The 19,739-nt window shown below is 41.6% G+C and overlaps 1 protein-coding gene across 14 annotated transcripts in view; it reads left to right on the forward strand.

Moving 5' to 3' along the window:
• PHF21B (PHD finger protein 21B) overlaps window positions 1–19,739 on the forward strand; it is a 205,982-nt gene that overhangs the window by 130,666 nt on the left and 55,577 nt on the right. For 11 of the 14 annotated variants that reach the window (XM_077825637.1, XM_077825607.1, XM_077825598.1 and 8 more), the window contains one exon: window positions 1,852–2,160. The exons of 2 other annotated variants lie outside the window; for them this stretch is intronic. In XM_077825637.1, coding sequence (XP_077681763.1) covers window positions 1,852–2,160 — 309 coding nt within the window. Of the gene's footprint in view, window positions 1–1,851; window positions 2,161–8,383; window positions 8,438–19,739 lie in introns of those variants that run through there. One more of the 14 variants, XM_077825691.1, reaches the window with a different exon arrangement.

Consider the following 19,739-nt stretch of genomic DNA (forward strand, 5'->3'; position numbering starts at 1 on the left):
TCTGGTACCTTTTTAAATGTTATATGAGGAAAACAATGAATGTCCGTATGCTTATCGTGAAAGTATGTAGCAGAACAGCATATTTGTACATTTCTGTGATGTGAAGTTTCCCATCCTGGCAATCTAAATATTGGGAACTTCTTAGGGTAGACATTAAAATCCAGTTATAAAATATGACAAACAAGTAAAATGTAGATGCAGGGGACGTATGCTGCTCTCACTTACACTACTGGAAATCCTGGCCCCATTAAAGTAAATGGCACATGGACACACAGGCAGCTGTGAATTGAATTGAATAGAGTGAGGATTTCACCTCCCCCCCACCTCTATTTATTTCTAAGTAACAGATTTATATTGTTGTAACTGAAAGCAGAATTTTGCCCATGGTCTCCATTATGAGCTTTTCATGATATATCACATATGATATAAAATGAAACAATATTGCTGCAATCTTAGTCAGAAAGCTGTATCTTACTCTGAATATGAGTGATTATGTTTAATACAGCTAAAATGAGATAAAGATGAAAACAGGTTTGACACGAGTCTCTTGTATCCAGTAGTTTGGCAACTATAAAGGCATGAGCATGTCAGCATAACATGGAATAGTAGAAGACAACCTGATCCAAAAGAAAGTAGCTATTTATAAGTTCTCAGCAATATTAATATCTTTTGACAACTGTGACATTTTTATATGCCTTAAAAAGTAACAGGTTTTTTGGCTTTCATTAGAATGCATGACCCCAATAGCTTGAAAAATAATGTAAGTTATTTTAAAAAATCTGAAAGAAAATGCACATTTAAAAAAATGCGGTGACAAGATATGGAAAAGTAAAATGTGTAAATCCTAGAGGAAATCTGAAGAATTGGGAAACTAAAAAGTGTAGGGTGAGACTAGAAGATGTAATGTGGTTTGCAGTGTAATGAAAGATGACAGTTTGAAAATACTGGCTAGCCTGCTCTGAAATCTTTTTATCAATTATTATTTATCACGTGTAGTGATGTGGCCACTAGTCACGGACCTTGTGCTCGGTGTTGTCGAACTACACAACCAAAACCCCTTCAGAAGGTGATTCAGGAGGAATTAAGACAGGTTTCAGAGTAGCAGCCGTGTTAGTCTGTATCCGCAAAAAGAAAAGGAGTACTTGTGGCACCTTAGAGACTAACAAATTTATTTGAGCATAAGTTTTTGTGAGCTACAGCGATGCATCCGATGAAGTGAGCTGTAGCTCATGAAAGCTTATGCTCCAATACATTTGTTAGAAAGAATTAAGCAACTCTCTCCCCTATTCCCCCCAGACAAACAAACCCACCCGTAAAAATCCACTTTAACAGGTAAAGAATTTGATCAGACAAATAAAAATCTACACTAAGCCAGCGCGTTGTTAACAGCAACCTGGGGAGGGGGAAGAGAATGATGCTAAAGATCTGGCCAGCTCGCCTTCATCCTTTCAGAAATGCTAGCGCTGGTAGCCGCTGGCTCTGCGTCTCTGTTCTCTCCTGGTGCACAGCCCGGCTCCGGGAGCATGAGGTAGCCCGGAGGCAGAAGGCACAGGCAGCCAGGCTCTCGGTGGGGCGCCCCCGGCTGGAGCAGGCGGCAGTGGCAGGCAGGGCTGCTCCGGGTCAGGGCTCCGTCGGGAGGGGGCAGTGCCGCCCCTGGGCTGCTGCCGCAGCGCCCGGGCAGAGCCGGGCTGGCTGCAGATGTTGCCATGCGCTCGCGGCGGTGCCAAGGCGCCCCTCGGCTCCTCTCCGCCCCGGGCCGGGCCGGGGTCCGAGGGGCAGGGGATTGTGCCGCTGCAGGGTCAGGGCCGGTGGTGACGCTCGCGCTTGTCTCTCTCCTTCTCCCTGTGGCAGAAGCTGGCGGTGCGGAGCTGCCCCGCGGCGGTGCTGGTGGGAAGCGGGGGCAGCGGAAACACCAAGCCCGGCGGCGGGGTCCCTGCGCTTCTCAAAGCGCCCGCCGGCGGCGGCAGCCAGAGCCAGAGCCTGGCCATCTCCGTCCTGCCGGCCAAGGCGCCCATCGCGATGGTGACCGCGCACATCAACGGGGGGCTGGGCTGCAGCGCGGCCGGCGTGGAGCCCCCGCAGAGCGCCCCCATCAACCTGCAGACCACGGCCAAGCTGGTGACCGCCCGGAGAGCGCCCGAGCTCGGCTCCCGCTCCCAGGTAGGAGTCGCAGGCAGCCCCCGCTGCGCCGCGCTCTGCCAGCGGCGGGCTGAGCCGGCTGCCTCCGCCGAGTCCGCGGGGCGGGGCGGGGCGCGGGGCCAGGGGCGGGGCTGCAGCCGCACTGGGGGCTCTGACTGGGGGACGGGAGGAGGGCGCGGCCGCGTAATCCTGCTGGCCGGGGAGGGCAGGGGTGAGGCAGCGGGGAGACCAGGGCGGGGTGAGGCTGCGAGAGGTGTGCGGCGTTGGAAGGGGGCCCTGAAGTGGGGAGTGCTGCTGGAGAGAGTAGGGCTGGTCTGTCACAGTGTGGGTAATGGGAGGAGGAGAGGGAGCATAGCAGGGCGCTGCAGCAGCTGGTCTGAAGTGCAGGGAGAGGGGCTGTCTGACTGGTCTGAGATGAGGAGAACACCTGCGGGCTAATATGACTTGGGGAACGGAACCATGGTGGAGGAAGGTAGTGCTGCCTGGGCTGAGCTGGACCGCAGAGGCCAGCGGGAGTACGGTGCAGGTCAAACCCTAAATTACTGTTGTTTCTGTTTTAAATTTGTTTTCTCCAGTTTGTTTGTCCTCCCTGGCACTTTTTTCATGTGTAAGGAAACAGATTTTTAAAAATAATTAATTTTAAGAGATGTGGTGGTGCTTGGCTACTCTGTGTGCCTGTTCAGCCTGAACAGAGACAGGGAGAGATGGAGCCTTCTGAGGAACTGATGTGATTGTCCCTCATGGCACAAGTGTTTCACCTTTCTGGTGTGACAGTGTGGTTCTTCTATCTAGCAAGGTTCAGGTGAGAAACAAGCAGAAACAAAATGTATATGAGCTGACATGCTGCCAAGCTGTTTGTTGTACTCTCAGGGCAGTTGGTAGGTTTTCCCATAGTGCTCATTTAATTGAAACATTGCACAGATGTTAAGGAAGAGTTTGCAGAACAAGAGAGAAACCTGGCCTGGTCACTAGAAGCATCCTCACCTCCAAAAACCAAACAAACCACATGGTGGGAATTCTTACGCCAATAAAAGCATATCAAAACAGGGTGAAATGACACTAACAAAGCCTCAGATAAGAGAAAAACAGTAAATGCAAAGTCTGTGCTTTAAACCTGGTGAGATAAGGATGTGAGTTATTACCCTTCGCACTTATAAGTCTAATTCAACAGACTCCAGGCTAGAGTGAGGACCCAGTCAGTCCATGTGAAGAGTGGGAGAGCAGTGGGGTCTGCAGCTACAAAATTCGTTTCTGCACAAAAGAGGTTATCAGGAATGTCTATTCCCATACCCTGACCTCTCCTTACCCATTACAGTCCCAGCAAAGGCTACTCTTAGAGTCTCTTACCAGGGTGAGAGAAGAATAAAATGTGAACTAGAGGAGATGTCCTTCAAGAGTCAAACTATAATTGAAGGCACGTGTAAAACAAAAGTGATGCTGGAAAGTCTGAAACTCTCTGAAGTCTATGGGCTGTGGAGCATCACTCCAAATGCTGTGGAGAGAATGCCCATCACTTCGCATATTGAAAGACAACAAACCCAGTTGAGTTAACTCACTGATTAGCAAATGGGAGAGCATGTTAGTCCACCTTGGGAACTAAATCCTTCCCTTGTTTATTCTTGTACAACATCATTGACTTTAATAGAGTTAACAGGCTCTGGCAGCAGGGAAAGGGTCTGGCTGCTCCCCACTGTGAGAGCCCTTACCTGCTGCCGGAGACTTTCACTTCACCAGGGAAAGGTTTCTGGAGATAGGAGTCAGCAGGACCCTTCACTGCTATAAGTAGCAGTGTAGATGTGAGAGGCACTGTTTGGTCATAGAGAGCCTGCAGGGTCACGTGTGTAGGGCACTCTACTTGCCTAAACTGTGTCTCGCTGTCTACAACTGCCATTTATACCCATGCTAGCAGGGTATAAACACTCTACACATTGCCATAAATGTAGACGTAGCCTTTGAGTAGTGGGCTTGTGAACTGGTCACCTCTGGCAGGACCTAGGGTTCTTAGAAGGGAAGAATCTTTCCTGGTAAGACTTGTAGCAGCTACAATAACCCCAGGGCTGCCTGCATTCCCCTTCAAAGGGAAGGTTGGCCCTGCCCATCTTCCATACCAGATCCCATTGTGTTTCCCTGTGCAGAGCAGCCCCATGGAACTCTGTTCTGTGCTGACAGGGAGTGTTCACTTGCTCTATGATCTTCCAAACCAGTATTTGTCCCATAGTTATTTATTTTTCTTTCTAGAACAATTTCATTTCAAGCTGAGGTTTGCTGTAACCAGAATAGCAATGGGAACATTGCCCTACATTTGGGACTTGCATTTGCTTCACTGTGTTTGAGCTCTTGCTAAATGGCCTTCACTGTGCAAAGTTTCTTACAACTTTAGTTTTATGATTCTGCATTTCTGATTTGTCAAAAATTTACAGTAATAGAAAGCTATACAATAGCAAGGCCGTGTAGCACTCAGGAGATACACTTAATACTGTAGTATTTACATCCCTTTGAATAAAATATAGTTGACAGGCATGAATAAGAACAGTTACATTTTTATATATTCATTTTTAATATTTGTAAGTTACCTTTGGACCTTGGTTAGTGTGAATGATTGCCACTTCTCTAACAGAATTAAATTGTTCTATGATTCTTTTTTTCTCCAGTCAAAAAAACCTAGAAAAAGGTCTGTTCTTGTTTTACATGCAGAAATTTTGATTCTGTTCCAGAGTAGGAATTTTAGATCAATAGCAATAACACACACCTTAGTTACCAATGTTAGAGCCTCACTTGAGGGTGTCACTATTGGTAGAGTAACCAATGACTGCTTCCTTTTTTTAATGGCTCTGAAAAGCAGATTTTCTTTTGAAATGTACAAAGATTGTGAGATGGGGAATAATGACAGCCTTCTGCTGCCTGGGTTAGGGAGGCAAGCTGATAGCAGTAAATGAGATTACTGGCATAGTGCAGTTTTTCCCTCTGTGTCTGCAAAGTATGGGAAAGTGCAAGGGCATGGGCATGAAATATAATGTTATGAGTTTCTGAACATTGGTTTCTGCTGGAAATCATTTAAGGGGATCAGCATGCATGCATGGTCATCTTGAGTGGTATCTAAAGGGGATGAAATGCTAAATGAAACTCAGCAGAAAAAATGGGGCATAAAACGATAAGGGGACCCCTTTCAACCTAGACATGCAATTTTTAAATATAGATAGGATTAAATATAAGTACGTTCATTATAACATGTCTGTTTGCACTGCCATGTGTCAGCACTTCCATCATAGGCCCTGGTTTTCCCAATATATTTTAAAGTGATTTAGAGACATTATTGATTGTCAGAGAAACAAAATCTACTTAAAACGGTCTAGATAAATATGTGCACAATAACCTTTAAAAGATTCTTTAGACTAGAGATTTAGTATACAATTTATTCCAAAATAATGGGGGGCAATATAAGTATCATAGATTAACAGATTTTAGAGTAAGCCCCTCAATTTGTTCATTTTATTTCTGTTTCCTAATCTTGCCTCCACTTTTGGATTGAAAGCAGGGGCTGGGCTTACTTTGCTGATCAGGCATGAGGCACAGTAGATAGAACGCTGATAGTGTCCCATCAAGTAAGAGAAAATTCCTCCTTTGCAACCTCCTCTAAACAGCCAGGTTTTAGGCCAGAGGGGATCTCAGCAGCTAACGTGGGAGAAGCATAAAAACTCTTGGTTGATGGGAGAACAGGAGGAGCAGACAGCTCTTGGGATTGCAAATGGAGGGAGGGAAAAATACAATTGGACAAATCACCTAGCCATTTCTTAAGAGCCACTGAGAGAGGTGTGGGGAAAGGTCTTCTGAGTAGCCCCGTCATTAAACCCCTTTGCCGCCAGAATTAGCTCTTGCCCTGGTAATATATGCTGTGTGCCCCCCATGCACCTAAGTAACTCACAAGGATATCGAGAATTAGAGAAGTTGGCTGCAGGAACATTCAGCCGCTGCCCTAAGGGGCTGGCTCTTCACAGCAGTCCCAGTCTAAGGCTGCTCACAGGGTGGGACTCTGCCCCCACCACTCTGCACAATGCTTAGAAAACATCCCAGCAAGGCAATAGATCCCGTCCCTCCACACAGTATTAGTGCCTACAAACACAATTGCTGACACACTGTCATGGCTGATTCCCCACTCTGGCACTTTGAGTGCAGAAAGTGGGGGCCCGCAAGGATTCTAAAAATCAATACTGGCCACTCCATACTTGTATTAAACTCCCAAGGTTACAGCTTTTCTCTAACTTTGGATGGGTAGGTGCTGCCACCACCCAAGTGCAAAAACCCCTTTGAGGGCCCAGGAAGGCGCACTTGGGAATTCCTTCCTGTGGGGTACCCTCAAGACCTTTCACCTCCCCTCCCCCCAGGGAAGAGCTGAGAAAGAAAACAAAGGAAATCAGCTGTTGCCATCAGCTAATTAAACAACATATGCCCAAACCTCTTAAAACACAAAACCCCAATCTGGTTCTTATAAAAGGTACATTTTATTTAAAAAAAAAGAAAAGAAAAGAAAAAAAATACATCTGAAAACTCAGGCTATTGCTAGATCTAAAAAGAGCAAGTACAAAAATTAAGAATCAAGAACAGCTTTCTTGAGGCCCAGTTTAAAGGTTACAAGCAAAACAAAAGCACCTGGGGTTAGCACAGAGGAGTCCACAAACCATAAAGAAATAAAAGAGATAAACCTAGACCAGTGGTTCAAGTGGAACAAGTTTGGGAACCACTGTCCTGGACATTTCCTGATCTACTTACATATCAGGGGTTTCAAATGAGTAGTTTCTAGGTATGATCTGGTAATTTTTCGTACCTGTCCCAAGCTCTTACAGCATAGTTCCAGCCCTGTCTCTGCTCTCCGGGAAAACAACACAGACAGACAAAGGGGAATTTTTTCCTAATTTTAAAAAGTTCTAGCCTTCCCATTGGCTCTTTTGGTCAGGTGCCCACTCACTTCCTTTTATCTATGGACTTTTTAACCCTTTACAGGTAAAGCAAGTAGAGAACAGCTACTAACAGGGATTTTATAGCTAACTGTCTGGCTGGGTGTCCATAAAAGGATCTACCCCACACCTCTTAATTTATCACACACACGCACACATAGTCACCAAGTCAGCTTTTAAGTTCATGGCAATCTTCACAATGTAGATCTACCAGGTGTCTTAGTCCTGACCCTGCAAGTCTCCTATTCCATTCTGAGTTTTTCTTCTTCAGCAGAATCTGTCAGTCATGTTAAAATCATATAACGCGGATCATTGTTCACAGCTTAATTAAATGAGACCATCAAACTGTCAGATATTTCCAAAGGCTAAATTTGAACTCCATTTTCCAGAGGTGAAAATCTGATATACTAACACACTGCGTCACCTGACTTTGTCTTAAGTTTGAATTTTCATGCTTTTCTCACTAGTTTGTGGTACAACCTTAGGTCATATTGTATTCTTGTTTTGGGTTTAGACAGGCACACTGTTACCTAGTTTGTTCAGAAAAGTGGGGCTTGTGTTTGTGTATGTGGATGTTCATACACACTTTACAGGTGTTAGTTTGTGGCATTTATCTGAAAATTTGGCCACCAAACTTGAAGAACTTAGTTCTTCTGCATGTGCAAGCCATTTGCTATGTGTGGGTTAACTTTTAGAATAATTTATTCAGCAATAGGAAGTAATTTTTAAAATGGTTATTATTTCTTAAATCAGCTTTAATACTGGTCGAACGCCGTTAGGTGTATTGTTTGATGCATACTAGTGAAATTGATGGTATTGTAAAGAACATCCTTTGGTGCTAAATGTCTGCTAAGAAGCATTTAGTCAGATTAAGAAAATATGTTTATGTGCTAATCATGTAAAAAATCTTGCACTGTAACTGTCATAAATATAAAGGGAGGGCTAACCATCTTTAAATCCCTCCTGGCCAGAGTAAAAAACCCTTTCACCTGTAAAGGGTTAAGAAGCTAAAGATAACCTCACTGGCACCTGACCAAAATGACCAATGAGGAGATAAGATACTTTCAAAGCTGGAGGGGGGAAAACAAAGGGTTCTCTCTGTCTGTCTGTGTGTTGCTTTTGCCGGGACCGGAGCAGGAATGCAGGTCAGAACTCCTGTAAAGCAATCTAGTTAGATATGTGTTAGATTCTGTTTTGTTTGGATGGCTGATAAAATAAGTTGTGCTGAATGGAATGTATATTCCTGTTTTTGTGTCTTTTTGTAACTTAAGGTTTTGCCTAGAGGGATTCTCTATGTTTTGAATCTGATGACCCTGTACGGTATTTACCATCCTGATTTTACAGAGGTGATTCTTTTCCTTTTTCTTCAGTTAAAATTCTTCTTTTAACAACCTGATTGCTTTTTTCATTGTTCTTAAGATCCAAGGGTTTAGGTCTGTGTTCACCTATGCAAATTGGTGAGGATTCTTATCAAGCCTCCCCAGGAAAGAGGGTGTAGGGCTTGGGGGAATTTTGGGGGGAAAGACATTTCCAAGTGGGCTCTTTCCCTGTTATATTTTGTTAGACGCTTGGTGGTGGCAGCAACAAAGTCCAGGGACAAAAGGTAAAATAGTTTGTACCCTGGGGAAGTTTTAACCTAAGCCGGTAAAAGTAAGCCTGGGGGTTTTTCATGCAGGTCCCCACATCTGTACCCTAGAGTTCAGAGTCAGGAAGGAACCTTGACAGTAACACAAATGACTTTTTTATGATTATAACAACACAGTGGGATACTCTTCATATAGTTGTCCTTTGTTTCTTTGAAATGTAGGTGGACATCGTAGGGGGAGGAATTTGGGCAGGAGAGAGGGAAGACATGCATTTCCTGGTAGGGCCCCAAACCCTGCATGCGATTCCATGTGGGCAGGCCCCAATGACTAGACAGGTCTCCACATGGGCTCAGGAGTTGTTTTTTGTACACAGTTACTCACAGGGTTGGGGCCTACATTTTTAATTGTCCTAGGGTGAACTTTGACTTTGGTGAAAAGTGGCAGCTGCTACATTCTTTACTCTCTAGGGTCATGTAGACCCAGATCCAAAAAGGCACTGCCTTAGGGTTTGAGATGCTGAGGGCTTGTCTACACTTACCTGGGGATCGAAGTGCGGCAATCAATGCATCAGCGGTCGATTTAGTGGGTCTAGTGAAGACCCGCTAATCGACCACAGATGGCTCACCCATCGACTCCTGTACTCCACCAGATCGAGAAGAGTAAGGGGAGTCGACAGGAGAACATCTCCCATCGACATCGTGTAGTGTGGACCCCGCGGTAAGTAGACCTAGGATGCATCAACTTGAGTTATGCTATTCACGTAACTCAAATTGCATCGCTTCGATCAACTTTTCCCTGTAGTGTAGAAAAGGCCTGAGTGTTGCACCTAGAGAACCATAGGAACAACACTATGATCCACAAAGCCTAGGCTCCCTATACAAAGAATGGGGAGAGATAGGCACCTCAGAATGTGATCCACAAAGCCAGCATGCTAGGAGGCAGCTGCCTAAGCTAGCCCATGGGAGATGCTGACAAGAGGGGTGTGTGCTAAGTCCTGCCCCTCTTTTGGAGTTTGGCCAGCAGGAAGATTTCTATGTCTGATTCTGATCCTCAAACCAGGAAAGGTGGAGGATAGGGGACCTTGAATGAGGGGTCTCCCATATCTTGGATGAGTACTCTAGCCACATGGCTAAAGTTTATAAGGGAAAGCCTCCTCCTCCTCTTCCTGTGAATTCGCCTGAGGGGGCCAATCCAGTAGTTGCCCTCTGAGCACCTCTGCCGGATTGAGCCTCTGCACTTGATTTAGGCAGCTGTACACCTGTCTCCCTTGGTTTGTGAATCACTCTGTGACTTAGATGAGAGAGAGGTGTCTGGGTGCCTAGGGTAAGGCAACAGTGTGCATGGTCAGAGCCACAATTTAGATGCCTAGAGAACTTTTGCTATAAAATTTAGGCACCAGAGTGAGTTTAGGTACCTATAGGGTTAGGAGACAGCCAAGTTGTAGTTTGGTGGGTTGCAGTGGAGCCTAAATATGAGATTCAGGTACATAAGAACCTTTGTGGATCACACCATTATTCCTTAATCTAGCAGAGTTTAGGGATAATAAGTGATTTTCTTACTCTTCAGAATAAAAATAATCCTAGATGAGTGTGATATTTTTCTGCTTTAACAATGCAATAGTAAAGGGAACTATACTGCTTCATTCCAGTTGCGTTACAGATTAGTAATAACATAATCATGGGGAAGTTATTCGGGTTTTGCAGTGTCTGAAGGGAGTAATTTTAATCTTTTTTTGAAAATTAATTTGATGGAAGTTGGTGGATTGAGCGCTCTAGAGATAAGTTTCTTTCTCCCGCACACAAGCTTCTCCACTCTGTTCTCTCTCAATTTACCATCTATTGGCCTAAGCCAGTAGTTCAGCCTTCTTGCCCTTTACACTGTTATGATTATTTATTATTTCTATTACAGAAGTACCTAGAGGTTCCAACTGAGATTTATCTAAGTTATATGGCCAATGTACAATTTACTTATATGGCACCCATCACTACAGAATCTGAGCACCTCACAATCTTTAAGGGATTAATCATTACCAAACTCTATTACTATTATATCCCTGTTTCACAGCAGCACAGAGAGACTAGTTGTCTTGCAGAGGTCACACAGGAAGTTTGGGGCAACACGGAATTGAACCCAGATCTCCTGAGTCCCCAGCTAGCACCCTAACCACAGGAACCATCCTTTTTCTCTGGATCCTATTATGCTGGTGATACAAAACACATAGTTAGAGACAGTTACTGCACCAACGAGCTTACAATATAAATAGAGAAGGCAAGCTGGGAGGGGAATCTGAGGCACTGACAGGTGAAGTGACTTGCTGAAGGTCATACAACATAGCCACATCTCATGAATCCCAGTCTTGTGCCCTGTCTGTTGGATTATGCTGATTCTATCTGCTGAGACTGCCCACAAGGTGCTTGTTGTGATGTGGACACCATTGTCCATTAGGAACAGGACTTTGGCACTGAAATAATTTCATAGTAGTAACCCAACAGGTATCCAGTGGAAAGATGACTGGTCAGTACTGGATTCCAGTCATAGAATCATAGGAGGTCATCTAGTCCAACTCCCTGCTCAAGCAGGACCAATCCCAATTAAATCATTCCAGCCATAGCTTTGTCAAACCGGGCCTTAAAAACCTCTAAGGATGGAGAGTCCAGAACATAAGAATGGCCCTACTAGGTCAGACCAAATGTCCATCTAGCCCAGTATCCTGTCTTCTGACAGTGGTCAGTGCCAGGTGCTCCAGAGGGAATGAACAGAACAGGTAATCATCAAGTGATCCATCCCCTGTTGCTCATTCCCAGCTTCTGGTAAACAGAGGCTAGGGACACCATTTCTGCCCATCCTGGCTAATAGCCATTGATGGACCTATCCTCCATGAATTTATCTAGTTCTTTTTTGAACCTTGTTATGGTCTTGGCCTTCACAACCTTCTCTGGCAAGGAGTTCCGCAGGTTGACTGTATGTTGTGTGAAGAAATACTTCCTTTTATTTGTTTTAAACCTGCTGCCTACTAATTTCATTTGGTTACCCCTAGTTCTTGTGTTATGAGAAGTAGTAAAGAACACTTCCTTATCTACTTTCTCTACACCAGTCATGATTTTTTTAGACCTCAATCATATCTCCCCTTAGTCGTCTCTTTTCCAAGATGAAAAGTCCCAGTCTTATTAATCTCTCCTCATATGGAAGCCTTTCCATACCCCTAATCATTTTTGTTGCCCTTTTCTGAACCTTTTCCAATTCCAATATATCTTTTTTGAGATGGGGCAACCACATCTGCACACAGTATTCAAGATGTGGCCAAACCATGGATTTATATAGAGGCAACATGACATTTTCTGTCCTATTATCTATCCCTTTCTTAATTATTCCCAGCATTCTGTTTGCTTTTTTTGACTGCCACTGCACATTGAGTGGATATTTTCAGCGAACTATCCACAATGACTCCAGGATCTCTTTCTTGAGTGATAACAGCTAATTTAGACCCCTTCACTGTATATGTATAGTTAGGATTATGCTTTCCAATGTGCATTACTTGGCATTTATCAACATTAAATTTCATCTGCCATTTTGTTGCCTAGTCACCCAGTTTTGAGAGATCCTTTTGTAGCTCTTCGCAGTCTGCCTGGGTCTTAACTATCTTTAGTATTTTGCATCATCTGCAGATTTTGCCACCTCACTGTTTACCCCTTTTTCCAGATCATTTATGAATATGTTGAATAGTACTGGTCCCAGAACAGACCCCTGAGGGACACCACTGTTTACCTCTCTCCATTCTGAAAACTGGCCATTTATACCTACCCTTTGTTTCCTAACATTTAACCAGTTACCAATCCATGAGAGCACCTTCCCTCTTATCCCATGTCAGCTTACTTTGCGTAAGAGCCTTTGGTGAGGGACCTTGTCAAAGGCTTTCTGAAATCTAAGTACACTATATCCACTGGATCCCCTTGGTCCACATGTTTGTTGACCCCCTCAAAGAATTCTAGTACATTGGTGAGACATGATTTCCCTTTACTAAAACCATGTTGACTCTTCCTCAACAAATTATGTTCATCTATATGTCTGACAATATTGTTCTTGATTATAGTTTCAACCAGTTTGCCCGGTACTGACGTCAGGCTTACAAGCCTGTAATTGCTGGGATCACCTCTGGAGCCCTTTTTAAAAATTGGTGTCACATTAGCTATCCTCCAGTCATCTGGTACAGAAGCTGATTTAAATAATAGGTTACAGACTACAGTTAGTAGTTCTGCAGTTTCACTTTTGAGTTCCTTCAGAACTCTTGGGTGAATACCATCTGGTCCTGGTGACTTATTGCTGTTTAAATTATCAATTTGTTCCAAAACCTCCTCTAATGACACCTCAATCTGGGACAGTTCCTCAGATCTGTCACCTAAAAAGAATGGCTCAGGTTTGGGAATCTCCCTCACATCCTCAGCTGAGAAGACCGATGCAAAGAATTCTATTAGTTTCTCCGCAATTGCCTTATCGTCCTTGAATGCTCCTTTAGCACCTCTATTGTCCAGTGGCCCCCCGGTTGTTTAGCAGGCTTTCTGCTTCTGATGTACTTAAAAAAAATTGCTATTACGTTTTGAGTCTTTGGCTAACTGTTCCTCAAATTCTTTTTTGGCCTTCCTAATTTTATTTTTACACTTCATTTGCCAGAGTTTATGCTCCTTTCTATTTTCCTCACTAGGATTTAACTTCCACTTTTTAAAGAATGCCTTTTTGCCTCTCACTGCTTCTTTTACTTTCTTGTTTAGCCACGCTGGCTCTTTTTTGGTTCTCTTACTATGTTTTTTAATTTGGGGTATACATTTAAGTTGAGCCTCTATTATGGCGTCTTTAAAAAGTTTCCACACAGCTTGCAGAGATTTCACTTTTGGCACCGTACCCTTTAATTTCTGTTTAACTAACCTCCCCATTTTTGTGTAGTTCCCATTTCTGAAATTAAATGCTACAATGTTGGGCTGCTGTGGTGTTTTTCTTGCCACAGGGATATTAAATTTAATTATATTATGGTCACTATTACCAAGCGGTTCAGCTATATTCACCTCTTGGACCTGATCCTGTGCTCCACTTAGGACTAAATCAAGAATTGCCTCTCCTCTGGTGGGTTCCAGGACCAGCAGCTCCAAGAAGCAGTCATGTAAGGTGTCAAGAAACTTTATCTCTGCATCCCATCCTGACGTGACATGTACCCAGTCAATATGTACATATGTACCCAGTCAATATATACCCATTATTATTATTGAGTTTTTTCTTTTAATAGCCATTTCACAGTGACTATCACCATCCTGGTCAGGTGGTCGGTAATATATTCCTACCACTATATTCGTATTATTAGCGCATGCAATTTCTATCCATAGAGATTCTATGGTACAGTTTGATTCATTTACGATTTTTACTTCATTTGATTTTACACTTTCTTTCACATATAATTTCACTTCCCCACCAGCACGACCTGTTCTGTCCTTCCGATATATTTTGTGCCCTGGTATTACTGATTCCTTATTATTGATTATCCTTATTCCATCAAGTTTCTGTGATGTCTATTATATCAATATCCTCATTTAATACGAGGCACTCTAGTTCACCCATTTTATTATTTAGACTTCTAGCATTGGTATATAATCACTTTAAAAACTTGTCTCCTTTTAGCTGTCTGCCATTACACGATGTAATTGAATGGGACTCGTTTTTATTTGACTGTTTCTGATCAGACCCTGCCTGTACTTTATCATTTTCCATCCTCCCATCCTCACTAGGACATAGAGATTTTCTATTTGATAGATCCTTCCCTAAGGGATGTCCGAACCACCTCGCTGGGTAATTCATTTCGGTGCTTCACCACCCTCCTAGTGAAATAATTTTTCCTAATATCCAACCTAGACCTCCCCCACTGCAACTTGAGACCATTGCTCCTTGTTCTGTCATCTGCCGCCACTGAGAACAGCCTAGCTCCATCCTCTTTGGAACCCCCCTTCAGATAGTTGTCCTAGAACGGAAAGAATCAGTATCGCATCTTCAGTCCCTTGTGTCAACAGTCACCTTGATAACTTTAATGCAAATGTGTTCCCATGTCATGTTTGAGGAGCATTAAAGTAAATATAAGGGTGGGGGCGGGAAATTACCCAATGAAACAAATGAAAAAGAACATTTGTTGTGATGTTGATCTTAAACCCTATTGAACCAGGACAAAATTCCGTAACTCCATAATTCAAATTCCTTCCCCACTGTTTTAACAGAAAGCTGAAAAGAGCATGGTGATTTAAGATAATGGATTATAGAGTACTTATGTCAGATTCTGCCTGCGTTCACATTAGCGTAAATGCAGATTAATCTGATGAAGTCAATGAATTTACTTCAGATTTACATATATGGACCTGAGGACAGGATTAGGCCCCACACCTCTGATCTATACTGTATAATGAAATGACACTTTAAAATATGTATTTTTTCTATATAGCATAAGATTATATCCTTCAAGTTAATTAAACCAGTCAGCAATGCTAGTTGCTGTTGATAGGACATTTAAATGTCAGATTCAGAATAATCACTTTTGGTTCCTGACTATAAATGGCTTCCTTTTAAATATCCCAGACAGGCCTATCTGGTTAGTATATCCAAGGTGTATGGTCTTATGCTTTTCCCAGTCTGCATTTCGAGGGTGGGGAAGGGAGAGTCAGTGATGTATTTACATAGCCCTTGGAGGATCATATCCTACAGTCTTTACTCAAGTAAAACTCCCATTAACATCAAGGATTGAATAAAGACTGATTAGGCCCAATTCTGCGTTCCATACACAGCCACAATTCCCAGTGAAGTCAGTGGGACTTCCAGTGCACAGGGCATGCAGGAATGGACTCAGATTGTAACCAGAGAGAGCTGTTTTAATCTACAAATAACTTGAGCAAGAAAATGTAGGGGAGAAATGAGCAAATTTTCTTAGTGTGTTCTTCCCAGGAAGTGTGTGTGGTATTTTTTATATATCTATATAACTAGATATATATAAAAGATCATCCACATAACAAAGTTCACAGTCTTTTGCTCAAATGCTTTGAGTTTATAGCTCATTATTGTTTTGAAAAACCCCACGGAGAGCTTTGATTTACTTTAGAAAACCAAAAAATGCTCTAAAAAATGGTAATATACTGTAGCTGTTTCATTGTAATTGGAGGCTGTCTGTGCCTCGTGTAAATTACCAGGCAAGCATTCCTGAAAATGTCAGAATTTTCAAGTTAGTTCTATTTAAAACTGTGGCGCAAGAATGGAAGGGGATGGATAGAATATTTGAGAACTGTGTGGTTCTTGGCTGAAGTGCAGTTTGTAATAATGCAAGATGATCAGGGAAAAAATAATGTCTTAGGTTTTCTAAATTACAGGATACATAAAAACATCCACTTATCCTACATGCACTATTACTTTAATAAAGGCACCACTTTAGAAAATGAAAGACTTTGGAATACTGCCAACTGTCTTAGTTCTATTTATTGTCAAAAGGTGGATTTTTTTATTATCGGTGGAGGTTGTGGGGCAGTGGAGTGATTCATATGAACTTGAATGCATGACTCCAGGCATATATTATTGGACTGCAGACTACTTATTCATCATCTTTCAGGATGCCAATGTACATGTTGAAAGCACAAACATGATAACATTTCCTGTAGCTCTTAGAACTGCCTTGCTATGTAAAGCACTGGCAATGGGTATGACTGTAAAGCACTGCGCTCTAACTGTATATTTGAGTGTATATTTAAATTAATTGGAAAACTATACCAGAAAATACTGCTCTTAAATTATTTTGTATAAAAATAACAGAGAGAGAGAGAGAGAGAGATTGTATGTTGTAAATACACAGTGCTGATGAATACTCAAGTAGTTTATGGAAATATCTTAGAAGTCATTCCTGACAGTAATAAAGGCAGCAATTTGATTTCATCTATGTATAATAAACTGGTTTCACACTGCAGTTAAAGTGGTGGTGATGTTATATTAATATTTATTAGCAGTTATTGATGTTAGTTCAGTTATTTTTTCTTTGTATCACAACCGTTTTATAAACTCAATTTAAATTTCTACACAATAGCCAATTAAAAATGTGTGTGTATGAGAGAATATCTGTCACCTGGTGAGAATCAGCAAAATTTCATCAATTGTAGCAAAGCTGCACACCTGTTTACACCACCGGAGGATCTAGCCCACTGCATATATTCATCCACAAGCATTCTATCGGTGTCTATGTAAGGATTATTTTCATGGTTGCCTGCTGTTTAATAATATATATTTCTATTTGTTGTTTCTATTTATCCTACATTCAGTAGCTCTTGAGGAAGAGGGATTAGGTATTGCTTACTTTCAGTGTCTTTTGTGATGTGGGCAGGATTTCTCCTTTGCTGGTCAATGTGAGTTGCAGAGACTGAACTGATATCAAATGTAACCACCCTAATTCGTCCAACTTTTTAAAAGAATCAATGACTCGTCAAATATATTTCATTTTGTGTCTGTGAAAAGGAGAGAGTGTTAGTAAGCGGCTGTGTGCTTTCTTATACTTCCATACCTATTGTCTATAAAATTGCAGCAATGAGGGGAGGGAAGGACTATCTACTAATTAATTATTTTTTATCTTGGGTCTGTTCCTCTTACCTAACTGTGGGGTGTTGGGTTTACTTGCTTTTACTTTGGGGCTTGATCTTGCTCCCATTCAAGTCACTCCTGTGCAGAGAGCAAACTTTAAATGGCACTTAAACCCTGAAGATGCAAAGGACTTGTGTTGGCCCTTTTGGACTGAGGTGAATTTCACCCTAATTGAATTAGTATTGAATTAGTATAAAAATTGAAATTCCCCTTTTAAATATGCATCAGGTACGATGTAATGTAAGGCAATTAAAAATTCCTGAACTTTTTACAAACAGGCTTCAGTATCAGGTTTTTCAGTAAATGAGGCCAAATTCTGTAGTCCTAAATTGAGCATAACTCCTAGCTCCCTTTGATGTCAATGGAAATTATACTTGATGAAGAACTGCAGAATTTCCCATTGAAATCAGTGGGAGTTTTACCACTGACTTCAGTGGGAGCAGGATCAGGAAGATAGGCTGCGATCCAGCAAAGCACTTAATCACATGTTTAACTTTAAGTGTGTGAGTGGTCTGCTGATTTCAATGTGATTAATCATGTGCTTAAAATTAAAGGAATCCTTAAGGGCTTTGCTGTTTTGAGATTTAGTCTCTCAGGTTATCCTAGTTTAGAGCCAGTTATGGAAAATCTTGCCTAAAGTGCTGATTTGGGACCCAATTCTTTCCCCCACTGGAAAGGAGTAAATGCCATTGACACCAATGGGAGCTATTTATTTTTGGTGAGGGGAGAATCAAAAACTTGATTATTATTTTGGGGGTTGCTTATCTGTTTGATTGTTGTTAAGACCATACCTAATTCAATTGTAGGTGAATGACAAGATCAACCTAAAATAAATGAGCACTGAAACAAATTATTTTACTTTCCTTTACAGAAAGAGAGGTAATGGCTCTTAACCCTTATGTTATCTCAACTTTGAACGTGTCAGTGGTCTCACTGAAGTCAGTGTGTCTACTCATGTGCTTAAAGTTAAACACATGTTTAATTGCTTTGCGGGTTGTGGCCTATGTCCTTGAAGTGCATAGATAATAAAATGGTCTTTTTCATTCTTTGGCCAAATGTTGCCTTTGGAGCTTTGCCCATTGAAGGCAAGAATCTAGCTCTGTATTCAAATTTTGAATCCTTCTTTATCTTAGGATTCATGGATCATAAGACATTCAAACATACCAAATTATTTTATAAAAGACATGAAGTTAATGGAAACCATTTGTTTTTCTTAGCAAGATCCTTATTAAACAACTTTTTCTGTAACTTCTTTTTGCTTAGCCTAGTACTTGTGTTTGCTTTTATTAAACAAAACCACAATCCAGTGTCTGTATCATGAAAATTTGCATCCATGGTGATCGATTGTGATATTACAAACACTTGATTGTTGTATTGCTTATTGAATCAAGCAACAAGAGGAGATTGGTTATATTGGAGACAGCTTTAATTTTAAATGCAAGATCACTGAACTAGCAGTGATAGAAAAGATGATGCCAAAGACTACATGATAGTTGATAAGGTTCAGGTAACATATATTTTCTAAAATATTCTGTGTTTTATTTTCTAAAGTTTGCTGAAGTGTGGCAGAGGTGATTTAAATTCTCCTTACCTGCACTCTTATTATCCCTTAGTTATGTAAAAAACCACTTAATCTAATGTGATCTGCATTTCTCTTTCAAGGATCAATACATTCATTAAACAAAAAGGAAAGAAACATTAAAAAGACGGCTATTCTAGCATAATAGTGATGAGAAGCCTGTAGAAGTTTGGGAGGGATGCTGGAAGGCAAAGTTTTAGAAGACCATAGGCTTTAGTCAATTAGAGATTGCCCAATTAGAATCCCACTACTCTGTCCAAGGTCTTACAGAGTCTAATTCATAATGTAACATTACTGCATTTACCTTCTCTTGTAGCCCTCTTTTCAAAATACATACCAGTGTTAAAAGTTGAAATAATTTGTATTCCATCAAACTGTGTAACTTTTAATATTTTATGTTAGCTACATTTGTTGGTATGATTAAAAAAAAAACCACAACAACCACCATGAACAGATGGGATTTCTAGTGTTTTGCTTTATCTGCATTGTAAATGTGGGCTTTAAAGATAAAGTAGATAATGTAATGGCTCAAAATGTTTATGCTTTGTTCTCAAGGGTTGAAAGATAGAAGATCAAATCCTGACTCATCTGGCCAGAGTCCAAGAATTCTTTCTGACTTGACAAATTATTACTTAGACTTGAATGATCCTGCTTCTTGATTTTCTGTCTTCTCTTTCGCTGTATGTTAATGAATTACATGTCACAATGTTTTTCACTAGTCACACAAGATGGGGCAAATTCCTCTATACATCATGTGTGTACATCTGGTGTAACTCTGTTGAAGTCAAGTAGAGTTATGCTATATTTACACCAAAGTAGTTGATAGCAGAATTTGGTCAAGGA

Source organism: Eretmochelys imbricata, chromosome 1, assembly GCF_965152235.1.
Source record: "Eretmochelys imbricata isolate rEreImb1 chromosome 1, rEreImb1.hap1, whole genome shotgun sequence".
Taxonomy (NCBI): Eukaryota; Metazoa; Chordata; order Testudines; family Cheloniidae; genus Eretmochelys; species Eretmochelys imbricata.